The sequence below is a fragment of the Pelophylax lessonae genome, assembly GCF_965119305.1.
Source record: "Pelophylax lessonae genome assembly, chromosome: 7".
Classification (NCBI taxonomy): Eukaryota; Metazoa; Chordata; class Amphibia; order Anura; family Ranidae; genus Pelophylax; species Pelophylax lessonae.
In genome coordinates, this window is record NC_138774.1 from 267,135,991 (window position 1) to 267,151,286 (window position 15,296).

A 15,296-nucleotide genomic window follows, 5' to 3' on the forward strand; every position below is an offset into this window, starting at 1 on the left:
CATTAGAGCCAGTGCTGGGAGGGGGCCCACACAAGGGAGGGGGATTAGTGAGGGACGACTGTCTCTTTCTCAACAGATAAAAGCTGATAGCAGGGAGAGGGACAGATCAGATTCAGGTGCTGGAGGAAGATTTCTGTATTTGTTGTCCATCACTAATCCCCCTCTCTGTGTGGGCCCCCCTGTGTGCTTGGCCCCCCTACAAGAGGGCTGGTGGTCCCCCCCTATCAGCGGTCCTGTCTACCATGGTGGTGTTCCTGACTTGGTCTCCTTTAGTTCACAATGGTGTCTTCATCTGCGAATTGCTATTATAGCTACATACTCCATTTATTTACATAGGAATTCCACAATTATTAGGAAGGAGTTTTTGGTTACATTCACTTTTATTTTCAGAGTGGTATATTTTATATACAGTATGTCTTAGTACAGATGGATAAACTGTATATATGCGTATGTGCCCCCATATATACATCCTTGTTTAACCACTTGATTTACTGCGGCAGGGCGGCTCAGCTGCGCATAATCACGTAGATTTACCTGATTACGTGCACGCGGTCTCCGCCGCCGAAGCTGCGCTCCCTCTGTGATTAGACACAGCGGGAGCCAGACCGCGGGAGGAGCTGGCATGATCGCCACCGGCCTACCGCGATCTTCGAGGAAACTGACAGGAGACCCGCCTGCCTATGTAAACAAAGCAGGCGGCTCTTCTGTCACACAGGCACAGTGAGATTGTGTGTCTCAGCTAAGAGGAAACACCGATCTCTGTGTGCCTGTCACAGAGCCCTCCCCCCCACAGTTAGTAAGCACAAATAGGCATACATTTAACCCTTTGATCACCCCCAATATTAACCCTTTCCCTACCAGTGTCATTTATACAGTAACAGTGCATATTACTTAGCACTGATTGCTGTATTAATGTCACTGGTCCCCAAAAATGTCAGTTAGGGGTTCGATCTGTCCACCGCGATGTCGCAGTCCCGCTAAAAAACGCTGATCACCGCCATCGCTAATAAAAACAAACAAAAAAAAAAAAAGTCCAAAAATCCATTCCCTAGTTTGTAAGCGCTATAACTTTTTCACAAACCAATTAATACACGCTTTTTGGGAATTTTTTTTAACAAAAATATGTAGCAGAATACAAATTGGCCTAAACTGATAAACAAAAATTATTGGGAATGTTTTATAGCAGAAAGTCAAAAAATATTGTTTTTTTTTCCAAAATTTGTGCTCTTTTTTTGGTTATAACGCAAAAAATAAAAACCGCAGAGGTGATAAAATACCACCAAAAGAAAGCTCTATTTGTTGGGAAAAAAGGACATCAATTGTATTTGGGTACAGCGCCGCACGACCGTGCAATTGTTAGTTAAAGCAATGCGGTGCTGAATCGCAAAAAATGGCCTGGTCATTAAGGGGGTAAAACCTTCCGAGGCTGAAGTGGTTAAGCGGTGAAGTGTTGTACACAAAGTGTAATGGAACGATGAGCCTTTGTTGATATACAATATATGGACATCTATTGGAGTCCGTTCATTACAATGTATATGCTTTTAACTTTGTTAAAGCCACTGATGAAGTGTTAATGGTAGTGGCGGTAGAAGTGTTAAAGCGCCACCTATTGATGATTTTGGGTATTGTAGTTTTTCCCTGTTTTGGGACTTTCCATTTACTTGATACAACCTCATCTTTTATTTTGTGCAAAAAAAAAATAGAAATTGGGGATTATATTGCGCTTGTATGTGCTGAGATTAGTTTGACTGTATTTTTTCTCTGAAAATTGACAAATATTGTGTGACATTAAAAATGTTATATTCTACACGCCCTCTGCTTTCAGAAAATATATAAGGTTCTGGGGTCTGTAAAGCTGGATACACTTGTTTGATTTCCTTTAGATTTACCTTCAACTATGTAGTGCAAGGGCCGGCATTATTGCATACAAATTGAAAGTGTTTAGGTCTGACCTCATATTATATGGTTTTGGTAAATCTAAAGGAAAAAATCTAAAGACAATTGTATATTGTGTATCCAGCTTAACCGGTTCCAGACCGCCCACCGCATATATACTGCGGCAGGCAGCCCCTCCTAGGGCCACATCGGTCATGCGCCTGCAGCTAGGGGGCGAGCATGCGCCGCCACTGGCGCGCTCCCGCCCCCACTCGGCAGCGGGGACACCGATGCACGGGGCAGGCGGCTCCGATTGCTGCCGGCCACCCGCAATCGCTCCCCGCTGAGAGAGAAGAATGATCAGCTGTTGTAAACACAGCCGACCGTTCTTCTCTCCGTAATAATTACAGAGCCCCTGTGATCCTTCTATATAGGATCGCATGTCTCTATGGTCATTTCACAAGCCCCACCCCCCATACAGTTAGAATCACTCCCCTAGGCTTACATTTAACCCCGTGATCACCCACAGCGTTAACCCCTTTCCTGCCAGTGTCATTATTACAGTAACAACGCATATTTCTAGCACTGATTACTGTAGTAATGTCACTGGTTCCCCCAAAAGTGTCAAAAATGTCAGTTAGGGGTCCGATCTGTCCGCCGCAATATCGCAGTCCTACTAAAAATCGCAGATCACCGCCATTACTAGTAAAAAAACCAAAACAATAAAAATGACATAAATCTTTCCTGTAGTTAGTAAATGCGATAACTTTTGCGCAAACCAATTGAAATATGCTTATTGCTATGATTTTTTTTTTTTACCAAAAATAAGTTGCAGAAAACAAATTGGTCTAAAATTTTAAAAATTTCGATTTTTTTATTTTTTTTTGGGAATGTCATAGCAGAAAGTGAAAAATATTGTTTTTTTTTCAGAATTGTCGCTATTTTTTTGTTTATAGCGCAAAAAAAAAAAAAAAAAAAAAAAAAAAAAAAAAAAAAAAATCGCACAGGTGACCAAATACCACCAAAAGTAAGCTCTATTTGTGGGGGGAAAAGGACATTCATTTTATTTGGGTACAGTGACACACGACCGCGCAATTGTCCGTTAAAGTAACGCAGTGCAGAATCGCAAAATAGGTCCTGGTCATTAAGGGGGAAAATCTTCCAGTCCAGAAGTGGTTAAAAAAAAAAACAGTGTAAAAATAAAAAATAAAAGATAAAATATATAGGGTAAAAAAATTAAAGTGCCCTGTGTCCGTTAGCTCGCGCGCAGAAGCGAACGCATGCGCAAGCCACACCCACATGTGTAAAAGGTGTTCAAACCACACATGTGAGGTATCGCCGCAATCGTTAGAGCGAGAGCAATCATTTGAGCCCTAGACCTCCTCTGTAACTCTAAACTGGTAACCTGTAGACATTTTTTAAATGTCGCCTGTGGGAATTTTTAAGTACCAATGTTTGTCGCCATTCCACGAGCGTGCGCAATTTTATAGCATGAAATGTTGGGTATCTATTTACTCGGCGTAACACTTATCTTTCACATTATGGAAAAGAATTTGGCTTTCTTTACGGTTTTCTTAGTTTTTTTATTAAAAAAAGTGATTTTTTTCTAAAAAAATAATTGTGTTAGACCGCTGCGCAAATACGGTGTGATAAAAAAATATTGCAACGATCTCCATTTTATTCTCTAAGGTCTCTGCTAAAAAAAATATACTGTATATATATTATTATATATATATATATATATATAAAAATATATATTCATATATATATATGTATGTAAATATATATATATATATATATATATATATATATATATATATATATACATATATATTTATATATAGATATATATATTTATATAGATATTATTTATATATATATATCTGTATATATATATATATATATATATCTGTATATATATATATATATATATATATATATATCTGTATATATATATATATATATATATATATATATATATATATATATATATATATATATATATATAGATAGATAGATAGATATATATAGATATATATATATATAAAGTTTGGGGTTTCTAGGTAATTTCCAAGCAAAAAAACTGACTTTAACTTGTAAACAACAAGCTCCTGGTCCAGACGTGGTTAATGCATGCAGACAATGTATCCTGGACCCTCTTCCTGGAAGAGAGAAAAGTTACAAAGTTTAAAAAGTTAAAAAGCTGTCTGTGAGCTCACGGGCACTTAAAATCCAGCAGCTCCCTCTGGCGGTCGGGATCGGCAACTGTTCCATACAGCAGGGAGGCGGGGCCAGCTTGATACGCAGGATGGAGTTACAGCCCAGCGTCTGGAGCTTCCGTTACGTTCGGCTCCGCCCACATCCATCTCCAGGAGCGTCCGTAGCTCCACGTGACCGATCTGTCATCTTGGAGGACTTCAGCAGTGAGCTGGGTGGAGAGCCGCTCTAGCCCGCTCGGCAGACTCTATGGTGATCCCGGCTGGACCCGGAGATGCAGCTCACAGTGAAAGCGTTAAAAGGCAAAGAGACGAATATTCAGGTGAGAGGGGGGTCCTGTGTGGGATGTAATGCAGCGTTGGAAGTGAGACTCCCCACGTCTCTGCTATGCTTAATAAGGGTGTTTAATAGACATGAGCAGCACTGTACAAAGAGCACCTGTCCCTGCCCTCCCATAGAGAGCCATTGTAGGGATGTGCTGAGGCCTGGTGATGAGGTGTGGAACATTCTAGTCCCTGTTCATGTATTGGGCCTGGTCAGTGTTCCGGGTGTGTCGTGTACCGCTCTCCATCCCCCCACCCAGCCTTATACTGGGATGGGGGCGCCGCCATTCGCTCCAATAATCCTTCGATTGTCTCATCTATACGCTGCGCCTCCCTGACTCTTAGAAAAATCTTTTTATTAAAAATGTTACGTTTATTAATTCATAGAAAAGAAAAAAAAGAGACCTACAGAATACTGATCGATCGATCGATTATCGGCAAAGCCGACATATAGAGGGCCGATATGCACTTTCCCCGATATATCGGAATCAGCTCCTCAGGTTACCGATATTTCGGGAAAGTGCTGTACCGGAGTGATGTCTGCAGCTAGAGAGTACACCCCGGTACCGGCGTCCATAGCCGTTGGTCGGCTGTCTTGTAATGACAACTGATCCGCCTTCCACGGCTCGTCCGGGTCTCCTGTCCCACCAGGAGACTCGGGCACCCGGCCTGCACGGCTGCCGAAGACCCCATCAAAGCCGTATTCGGCTCTGATCATGTCTCCATGTAAAAAAATAGAAGTGATCTCATGACATCACTTCCAGGTACTGGCGCCAGATTAAAAAAAATGACAGCATTCAAAACAGCCAAACTTGGCGTTTTGAATTCTTTTAAGTGCAGAGGAGGGGTTTGGGGGTCAAATAAATATAACCACTTGGATCAATAGCGGTCATTTGGGCAAGTTTGTGGCCGATACTTCAAAAAAAGTGAATAGCGGCCTCACCGACAATCGTTAATTCCTAGTCCATGGTGTCACACATATTAGGTCCTTGATGTCACGCGTATTAAAGTAATTAAAAAAGAAAACTAGCCTTTACATTTTTTTTAAATAACAAACATGTTCTACTTACCTGCTCTGTTGTAGTTGGTTTTGCACAGAGCCTCCTCTTCTCAGGTCTCTCTTTGACTCTCTTGGCCCCTCCCTCCTGTTGATTGCCCCCACAGCAAGAAGCTTGTTATGGGGCACCTGAGCCGAATCACAGCTCCCTGTGTCCATTCAGACCTGGAGCTGTGACCCAGCCCCGCCCCCTATCTCTTCTGATTGGCTGACTGACAGCAGCTGAGAAACTCCTGCAACATCGCTGGATGAAGATGGGCTCGGGTGAGTATGGGGGGGGCTGCTGAACACAGGTTTTTTAGAATGCATGAAGATAAAAAAAGTATGCCTTTACAATCTCTTAAAGCGGTAGTATACTCCGCTATTTGACTTTTACCTACAGGTGAGCCTATAATAAGGCTTACCTGTAGGTACAATTAATATCTCCTAAACCTGCTTACCCGTTCACCCTGCATGCAGCCGCTGACGTCTGCGGCGCATGCGCTCTGAAGGTCCGGCGGAAAGTGAAACTCCCGCGCGCATGCGCAGGAGTGACGTCATCGCGGCTCTGGCCACTCACAGCACCGGAGCCGCCAATGCAGAAAGAGACGCCGAGGGAGCATGTCAGCTCCCTCAGCGTTGTCCAGACGACCATGTGGGGGGTTCCTTCTAAGGTAAGTATTTCATAATGAGCTAGTATGCGATGTATACTAGCTCATTATGCCTTTGTCCTGCAGGGTTTTTTTTTTTTTTTTTAATTTATTTATTTTTATGAGTATACAACTGCTTTGAGTCCACGGTGTCGGCACACATTAAGTCCACGGTGTCGGCACACATTAAGTCCACGGTGTCGGCACACATTAAGTCCACGGTGTCGGCACATATTGAGTCCACGGTGTCACAAGCATCTCCTTTGTCTACATGCAGTTTCAGGACAGGGAATACCCTGTGTGCTGATTGGGCCAGTTGGGATGTGATTATGTGACAGCCTTTCATGGGTTGTGCCCAGGTTTGCACCGCACCCTGCTTAATCCTGCTCGGGGACCAGGGATGAGCACAGATGTCTTCAGAGAAGTGTCTGAACCCTCAAAGTGATCCCTCCAGGAAGCTGTGAAAGCGGACGGTCGATCATATGTGGTGGAGGCTTGCCCCGCCCCTCAGCCACACACATAGAAAAGGCACACATACATGTGGCTGCGGTTTGGTCCATGCCTCTGTCGCTTATAATTGGCTCTTTACAATAACTGTTTTCTGGCAGGATCAGTCAAGTAAGTTTGGACCTGGATCCCAACGTCTCCAAGTATGCTCCTTGTATACGTTAAGCTGGGGGGCCTCCTCCATCACCTCTGATTGGCTGTCTGCTTTGACACATTCCTGCGGGGATCGCTCAGGTAGATTCAGACTCTGGACCTCTGAACATGCCTGAGCTCAGTGATAAGTCTGAACCTATTTGAGAGATCCCACCAGAAGGAGATTAATGCGGACAGCCAATCACAGGCAGCGGAAGCAAGCCCCACCCAGACGCATGTATGCTCATTTCATGTATATGTGCATCTGAGGGGCGGGGCCAACCTTTGCCATCTATGATTGGCTGGCCTCTTTTTGACAGCTTCTGGTGGGATTGCTCAGGGATGTTTGGATTTGTTACTGAACTCAGGAGGCATGTTCAGATCTACCTGAATGATCCCGCAAGGAAGCTGTCAAAGTGGACAGCCAATCACAGGTGGTGGAGACTTGCCCCGCCCCTCAGCTGCTTTTATACAAGGGATGTAATAGGGTGTGTTGATCTTGGTCAGATCCTGCCAGAAAGATTGAGGCAAATACCTGTGATCGGGGAATTCCTTTCCCTGCAGCCCCTTGTATATGTGCGGCTATGGGTTGGCGAATGCCCCAGCTGCTTATGACTGGCCCAGTATAGATGACCGCTTTCTGGCGGGATCACTCAGGTAAGTTCAGACCAGGATCTGAACATGAACACAGAGAGAGAGGGTAGACAGACTTAGGGCATTATCCTAAAACCATTGCTTTATTAATGTAAAAACAGTAAGTATTATATTCCTAAGATGACAAATGTAACAAGAGCATCACATGGTACGGCTTCATTAAATCCACATTGCATCATATCATGTGGTAGAAGAAGGTGAAGATCCAATAAGCTAATGCATTTTGAAGACTAGCCTTTTTTTTTTTTCTTTTTGGCTTTTTACAGGCGTTTTCTGCAGGCGTTTGGAGGCAGGCACTGACATCTAACAAAAAAACGCCTGTAATCTGCCAAAAAAGAAGTTCATATATTTTTTATGAGCTTCAGGTGTTTTGCGCTAGGCGACAAAATGCTCACATGTGAACAGGGGCCATTGAAATTAATAGGATTTTGCTTGTTGGGCATTTTGAGACTTTAGAGATGAGCGTTTTTATGAGCTGAAATTCCCTCCAGTATGAACAGGGCCTTAAGTTCCTAGTAGGGATGCACCGATCCGATATTCGGATCGGATATCGGCGCCAATATGGCCATTTTAGATGGATCGGGGGATCGGTAACATTGACCGATCCACTGGCCGATCCGGTTTTTGCTTGATAACGGCTCAGCCATCCCTTACTAGGTGCAGTAGTTGTATGGGATGGGAGCCGCTACTTCCTCTATAGGTCCGGGTCACAGGCGGAGTGATATCAGATGCACTCCGCCTGTGAATGGAGGAGCCACACACATGAAGCAGCGGTTATTCTCTGTACTGCAGCTGCTTGCTTTGTGTGTATCTCCGGATCGGTTCCGGTATCGGAGATTTTACAACGCCAGATATCGGTATCGGGTCCAAAAAAGTCGGATCGGTGCATCCCTAGTTCCTATTTGGAGCTTACACAGGGATCACGGTCCTCCCCATACTTCTGTGACAATGATGGAGTCTGGCCACTCGTGTGCTCCCCATATCTGGAATTACTTGATGTGTCATTGGCCTCGTGTGGGCTAACCAAGAGAGCACAGGCATGGTAAGTATCAGCAGTCAAAGGGCTCAGAAATTAAGCAGTTCTGTAAGTGTGCCAGATCTGGGCAATACATAGTTACATAGTTGGTGAGGTTGAAAAAAGACACCAAGTCTATCCAGTGTAACCTGTGGTGTGTGTGTGTGTTTTTATGTCATTAGTACATTGAATACCCCTGTATGTTGTGGTTGTTAAGGTGGCCATCTAATAGCTTTTTGCAACTATCAACGCTCCCTTCTTTTAGAACCACTGCTTGTGGAAGAGAATTCCACATCCTTACTGCTCTGACAGTAAAGAACCCTCTACACCAGTGATGGCGAACCTTGGCACCCCAGATGTTTTGGAACTACATTTCCCATGATGCTCCTGTACTCTGCAGTGTAGTTGAGCATCATGGGAAATGTAGTTCCAAAACATCTGAGGTGCCAAGGTTCGCCATCACTGCGTCTAGTCCCTTTATAAGCTTTGTTGCCCTTCTCTGAACTCTCTCCATTTCCAGCCCATCCTTCCTAAAGTCTGGTGCCCAGAACTGGACAGAATACTCCAGATGTGGCCGGACCAGAGTCTTGTAGAGAGGGAGAATAATCTCTTTATTTCTGGAGTGAATCCTCTTTTTTATTGCATGCTAATATTCTGTTGAGCTTTGCTTGCAGCCGCTTGGCATTGCATGCTGTTGCTGAGCTTGTCCTCTACTAGGACCCCCAGGTCTTTTTCCAACCTAGATTCCCCCAGAGGATCTCCCCCAAGAGTAACTTGCTTTCGTATTTTTGGCACCCAAATACATTACTTAATATTTTTCAACATTGAACCTAATTTGCCATGTAGTTGTCCAACCCAGGGGTGTAACTACAGGGGTTGCAATTGCAACCGGGCCCCATGCTCCTGGGGGCCTGTGTGGCTCCCCTGTACACCTGAATAGGAGGGGCGGTGGGGGCAGCATGTAGAGAAATCACTGTCCTCCTGTAGCTGCAGGAGGAAAATGGAGGAGATTGGTTTCTCTGTATGCTGCCCCCGCCACTCCTCCTATCCAGTTCAATTGTGTTCTGCTGTCTCTGGGCCTCTGTGTGCTCCCCTGGTCCCCCCCACTGTGCTCCCTCCCCTCTACTGATGGCTGCTGCAGGGGCTGTGTCACAATAGGAAGGAACCAGGAAGAGGGGCGGTAAATATGTAATTTACCAGCTCCTTCCTTTTCTGAATGGACAGAGTCATAGTCAGTGACATTGTAAAAAAAATAATATAAAATGATATAAAAAATACAATTAAAGTACCAAAAAATAAAAACGGACACCAGTGTGCAGGGCACAAAAGTTCAAGTCCTGAGCTACTAGCCAGGCCTTAAGAGTTACTCGCCACCAGTTGCCCCATCCAACCCCCTGCCTGGGGCACCCGCCTCCCCACAATGCGACTCCACACTCGCCCTCAGCTTATTTCCACTCGCCAAATGCATGTAGGCGAGTGCAAATTTTGAGGGCTGCCAGTGGGTGAACTTCCAGGATTGCAAAGGTCACACTTACAACCGGGCCCTGGCATTCCACCACCGTGGGGAGGCCCCAATATGGCAGGAAGGGGGTCCACTGCAGAACTTGTGAAAGGGTTCCGCCACGGGACTGTAATAAAGGGCCCCGCAACGAGAGTAAAGCTCCCCAGGATCAGTAGGAAGAGCCCCAGGCTTGAAGGGAAGGGCCCCAGCCAGGGGTCCGGGGGGCCCTTCATGGTTTCTTGCACCGGGGCCCTGAAGGTTCTAGTTATGCCTCTGGTCCAACCCATTATTGCCAAGAACTGAACGGACTGGTAGCGTGCTCTGTCTGCATAGAGTATAGCGGAATTGTGCCATAATCACATCCAGTGCTCTCTTTGTTGTTTTTCCAGGTCTCTGAAAATGACTCCATCCTCACAGTGAAAAGACTGGTAGAAGACAAGTTACAGGTACCCGTGTCCCAACAGAGGCTGCTGTTTAGAGGCAAAGCCCTCTCAGGTATAGTGTAGCTTGTAAATATGCATTAAGTGAACTTGTTGGGGACTAATCAGATATCATCCTGTAACTTCCTGGAATACGTCCGCCATCTGATTTAAAAGGCAAAAAGTGGAACTTTTTAAAAAAAAAAAATAATAATAATTGAGCAGGAAGGTTTTTTTACTGCAGAAAAGACATAGCAGGTCTCTTCTACAGCAAAGACTTCTTACCTTCCTGTTCACTATCCACTTCGGAGTTGCACATGTGAAGCTGTGTGTGCAATAAGCGCATCTGCTAAATGCCAGGATGAATCCCCATGCATAGGGATTGCATCAAATCATGCTGGCCAATTAAAGGAGGTGTAAAGGTTTTTTATCTTTTTTTTTTAAAAGAGGAAGTAAAACCGTGATTTTTTTTTCTTCCCTGCAAAGTAAATGCATAATGTGCTAGTATGCATCGCATACTAGCACATTATTGTGACCCTTCCCTGAAAACGAAGCCCGCGATGTCCCTGCTGGCGGCCGCATCCATCTTTGCCCGTCTTCCTTCCGGGTCTGCGGACTCCGGCTGTATTACTGGCCAGGGCTGCATGACGTCACTCACAGGGCTCTGAAGAAACGGCACAGGTGGCCGTTTCTTCAGATCGCATGCACCGATGACGTCATCGGCTGCATGCAATGTAAATATCTACAAAGTAAATGCATAATGTGCTAGTATGCATCACATAATGACAAAGCCCGCGTTGTCCCCACTGGCGGCTGCATATTTGCCCATCTTTCTTCCGTGTCTGCGGACTCTGACTGTATTACTGGCTTGAGCTGCGTGACGTCACTCCCACGCATGCGCGCAGGAGCTGCAGGTCACGGCACAGGGCTGTGAAGAAACGGCACGGGCGGCTGTTTCTTCAGTGCGCATGCGCCAATGATGTCATCGGCTGCATGCAATGTAAATATCTCTTAAACTGTGCAAGTTGGAGGAGAGCAGCCTGAGTTCCCAGTATAGCTAGAGAACTGGCAACACTGTGTTCTCCTGCTTAGTGTGGTCAGTTTTTAATAGGAAAGCAGAGGGACTGGCAGGAACACCAGAGATTTCACACAAAGAAAGCAATAGGAAGAGAACAGGACACTTCCTCATACAAGCACATGGTACAGCAGGCACATATCAGGAATATGAAATGCTGGGGTAACAAACGCTTTAAAGACTCTGAGCCATTTACATAACATCAGTTGGGCATTGCAATTTGCTGCTTGGGCACCCAGCACTTCATGGTGGTAGGATGCATGTTCCTTTTATACACTGAAGCACAAGGTGTATCGCTTCACTGCAGAAGGCAAACCAAATGGCTGGCATGCGAAGGCAAGGTAAGTATAAACCATGTTCAGTAAATATTTGTATTTGATGTTTATAACAAGTCTTCTGTCCATCCATATTATGGCAGGCTCCTTTTAATAGTTTATTTTTTCTTCTAACCGTCTGCTGTAAAAAAAAAAAGTGTTTACAGAGCTCAGTAGCCTAAGATGAATTTTGCACACAAGGGAATGAGTTGGAGAAGTGACTCTTACTTTTATTTCATGCCCTTTGTCCCAGTTTGTCAGACAAAACCATGCTCTGGAAATTTTTTAATGCTCCTGATCCATTATCCCCCCCCCCCCCCCCAACTTTAGTTTAGTACTCTTGATGTGCCGGTTCTCCTTATCTCCAATTCTCTGAGGGGGACAGTCCTTTATCCTGCAGAAAACATTTCTTACATCACGATGCTAGCAAAGTTCTCTGCAGAATGCAGCACATCCCCAGGGTATAGAAATAGGCTTATAATGTAGCATATAATACTACACCTGCCCAAATGACCGGAGAATAAAGAAAAGGGGAAGAAAGGAGAGTAGGTAGGGAAACAAAGCAAAGACAGGAGTGCACTCTATCCTGTCAAGTAAAGCCACAGCAGATTTCAACAACATTTGGACTATTTAATTTTTGAAGTGGTTGTAAACCTCTGCAATGAAAAATGAACAAAGCATATACCTATAAAGCAGATGTTTTGGAACTACATTTCCCATGATGCTCTCGGCAGTGTAGATGAGCATCATGGGAAATGTAGTTCCAAAACATCTGGGGGGCCAATTTTCGCCATCCCTGCTCTATATAGTATGTACTAGCCTCAACCCAAAGCACCTAGTTTGGTTCCATTCTGACCTCCACTTCCTCTGCTGCCTGCATGAATCATTTCTGACATTCCAACTCAACACCAAGCAATTCTGAGGAATGGTCCTAACACCCCCACCCCTCCCCCTTCCCTAGTTGATTGACAGCCTCAGCTGTACATGATTCCCTGGGAGTGAGAATAGAGGGGGGTGTCTATTCCCTCCACTCAGATCTCAGATTACACTGAGCTCTCCTATCCTGCAGTGTGTGATGTCAGATCCTTGTCCCCTGCCTGCTGGAGCTGAGAAAAAGCCTTTAATTTGTGTGTTTTAGGAGGCTGTAGAGATAAGAGAGCTGCAGATAAACAGATACAACTTATGTAGGAGGATTTGTTTCATCTCCCTGTATCCCCTGATGGTAGTCACCTCTCTGGGAATATGTAGGGTTTACAAACACTTAAAGTTTTAGCTGAAGCTGGAAATGTGCTTTTAATGTTTATTTGTAAAGCAAAGATTGTATAGATGGTAGAAAAGCAGGTATAAAAATTGAAATATAATTACATTTAATTCGAGTTAAAATGTAACCCCTAACTCTCCCCTTTAAAAAGGGAATTTAGCTGAGTATTAGTTTACTTGTTTTAGTTTCATGATCCAGGAGTAACTTTTTTCTTACTGTTCTTCTCTAATTTCACTGCATTGTTCTAATAAAATATTTTCTGATTGCCATTCAGATGAACATAGCCTATCCTTTTACTCCATTGGACCCGACTCCAGGCTCAACCTGATGGTAAAAGAGCGAGCGTCCCCCGAGGCGGGAGGAAACGCAGTATGGAAATCACTAGCTGTCATCTTAGGGAGGCATTTTGGCCCCTCCGATGCAGAGAGAATTCTGGAGTATGTACAGAAGGTAAGGCTGTAACAAACAAAGGGTATGTAAAGACAAAAGCGTAGTTCAACAGACAGCACTTCACATTTAAAGCTAATCTCCGTGTTTCATTTAACTTTAGTAAGTTGGTCGAAATGAACTGTTTACTTTACTAACAGATGCAGTGGCTGTGTGTAGCCTCAGCTACATGCAAGGCAGCCATCAGAAGTTTTGGGGCCCCTTACACAGCTTTAGGCCTGGGCCAGACCACCAACCTTCCACAGGGCCGGCCCAATTGTTCCCTTCACTGAAACTAAGGGGCCAAGCCCAACCCCTGAAGAAAAAAAACCACACCATAATCCCCCCCTCCACCAAATGATTTGGACCAGTGCACACACAAGGTCCATAAAGACATGGATGAGTGAGTTTGGGGTGCAGTCCTGACCTCAACCCGATAGAACACCTTTGGGATGAATTAGAGCAGAGACTGTGAGCCAGGCCTTCTCTCCAACATCAGTGCCTGACCTCACAAATGTGCTTCTGGGAGAATAGTCAAATGTTCCCATAGACACACTCCTAAACCTTGTGGACAGCCTTCCCAGCAAAGTTGAAGCTGTTATAGCTGCAATGGGTGGGCCAGCTCAATATTGAACCCTACGGGCTTTTTCCCCCCATTTTTCTTTCTTATACCTAGTAATCCTTCCATACATAACTGTTGATCCTGCCAGTTTTACTACCAAGGGTTTCCTCGTATTCAAAAGTGGCAACACTCTATTGGGCTAATTTAAATATTGAGAGCATTGCCACCCTCGCCACGGCTGCCCCACCTCTGAATTACTTTGTTGGGTAATGACGAAGCCTCTTGTTCTTGTGCATTAGCATTGTCATCCGGGGAAAAAGACGCCGATCACATTGATATAGTGATGCCCGGTACTGCCCCTCCTCCTAGGGGATTGACCCCTCCTCCTAGGGGATTGACCCCTCCTCCTAGGGGATTGACAGCAGCAGCCTCCTGATGTGTGACATTGGTGGAAAATGCAGAGCACTGATCATTTCTGGCCACTGCCCGTGCAAATCACACTCCTTAAAAGAAAATAGCGGTCACATGTCTGCCATTAAGAAAACAATTAAAGCTGACTAATGTAAGCCCCTCCTGAGAGTGGTAAATGGTTTGTCTCAACCCTCTAACTGCTACAGTTTCTGCACATGTAATGTGTTTGTTGCTTTCTTACGTAAAAACGTTTCCCTTTTTTATTTTCTCTTCCTCAGGACTATGAACGCAGCCTGTCGCTACTCAGCCTGGATGACATTGAGCGCCTGGCGACACGAATTCTTCACCCACAGCTACCAGAAACCATAGACCTCGGATTCCTGGACTGACACTCCTTCCCTTCACTATGTACTTGTTTCCCAGTCCTGTACAGTACTCAAATTGCATCACTATTGCAATAAAACACAAAAATGAGCAAGTGTTCAGTCACTGAGTTTATTTCCAGACGCTGCTATGTTCTGCCTTTCTAGCCAATGATTTTCTGTATACTGATGATCCTTTTTTATCCAATATTTGGCACCTGAGCAAAGACATGAGGGTTTACTTATTAAAGTAAATACTGATGTCAAAATCTCTAGTAACCAATCAGCAATCTTTTGTTACTTTAACTGTTGAAGGGTGAAATCTGATTGGCTACCATGGATCCGTGCACTTGGCACAGAATCTTAGTGCTGGGGTATTACATTGAAACCCCTGCCTGGTGCTTTTTTTTTTCTAATTGTATGGAATGGTTTTACCTGCTAACAAGTAATGAAAGCCAGAACTCGGAAGGTCACAGCCAGAGGATTTACAAAAGTTCCACATCAAACGTCTAACATTTCGGAGACACAGAGGTCCCCTTTATCAAGGTGACACCCA

The 15,296-nt window shown here is 44.6% G+C and overlaps 1 protein-coding gene across 1 annotated transcript; it reads left to right on the top strand.

The window, feature by feature from the left end:
- The first annotated feature begins 4,255 nt into the window (after positions 1-4,255).
- On the top strand, positions 4,256-14,856 carry UBL4A (ubiquitin like 4A). Its single transcript, XM_082263454.1, has 4 exons — positions 4,256-4,414; positions 10,300-10,405; positions 13,254-13,429; positions 14,657-14,856. Exons 1-4 carry the CDS (start codon positions 4,367-4,369, stop codon positions 14,765-14,767), a joined length of 441 nt encoding a protein of 146 aa, XP_082119580.1. The 5' UTR covers positions 4,256-4,366; the 3' UTR covers positions 14,768-14,856.
- Positions 14,857-15,296: the final 440 nt, after the last annotated feature.

Bases quoted from the DNA above. Each gene is read 5' to 3' on its own strand.
- UBL4A (XM_082263454.1), top strand. From the start codon at position 4,367: ATGCAGCTCACAGTGAAAGCGTTAAAAGGCAAAGAGACGAATATTCAG. The intron at 4,415-10,299 runs GTGAGAGGGGGG...TTGTTTTTCCAG, and splicing joins GCAAAGAGACGAATATTCAG to GTCTCTGAAAATGACTCCAT. The intron at 10,406-13,253 runs GTATAGTGTAGC...ATTGCCATTCAG, and splicing joins TAGAGGCAAAGCCCTCTCAG to ATGAACATAGCCTATCCTTT.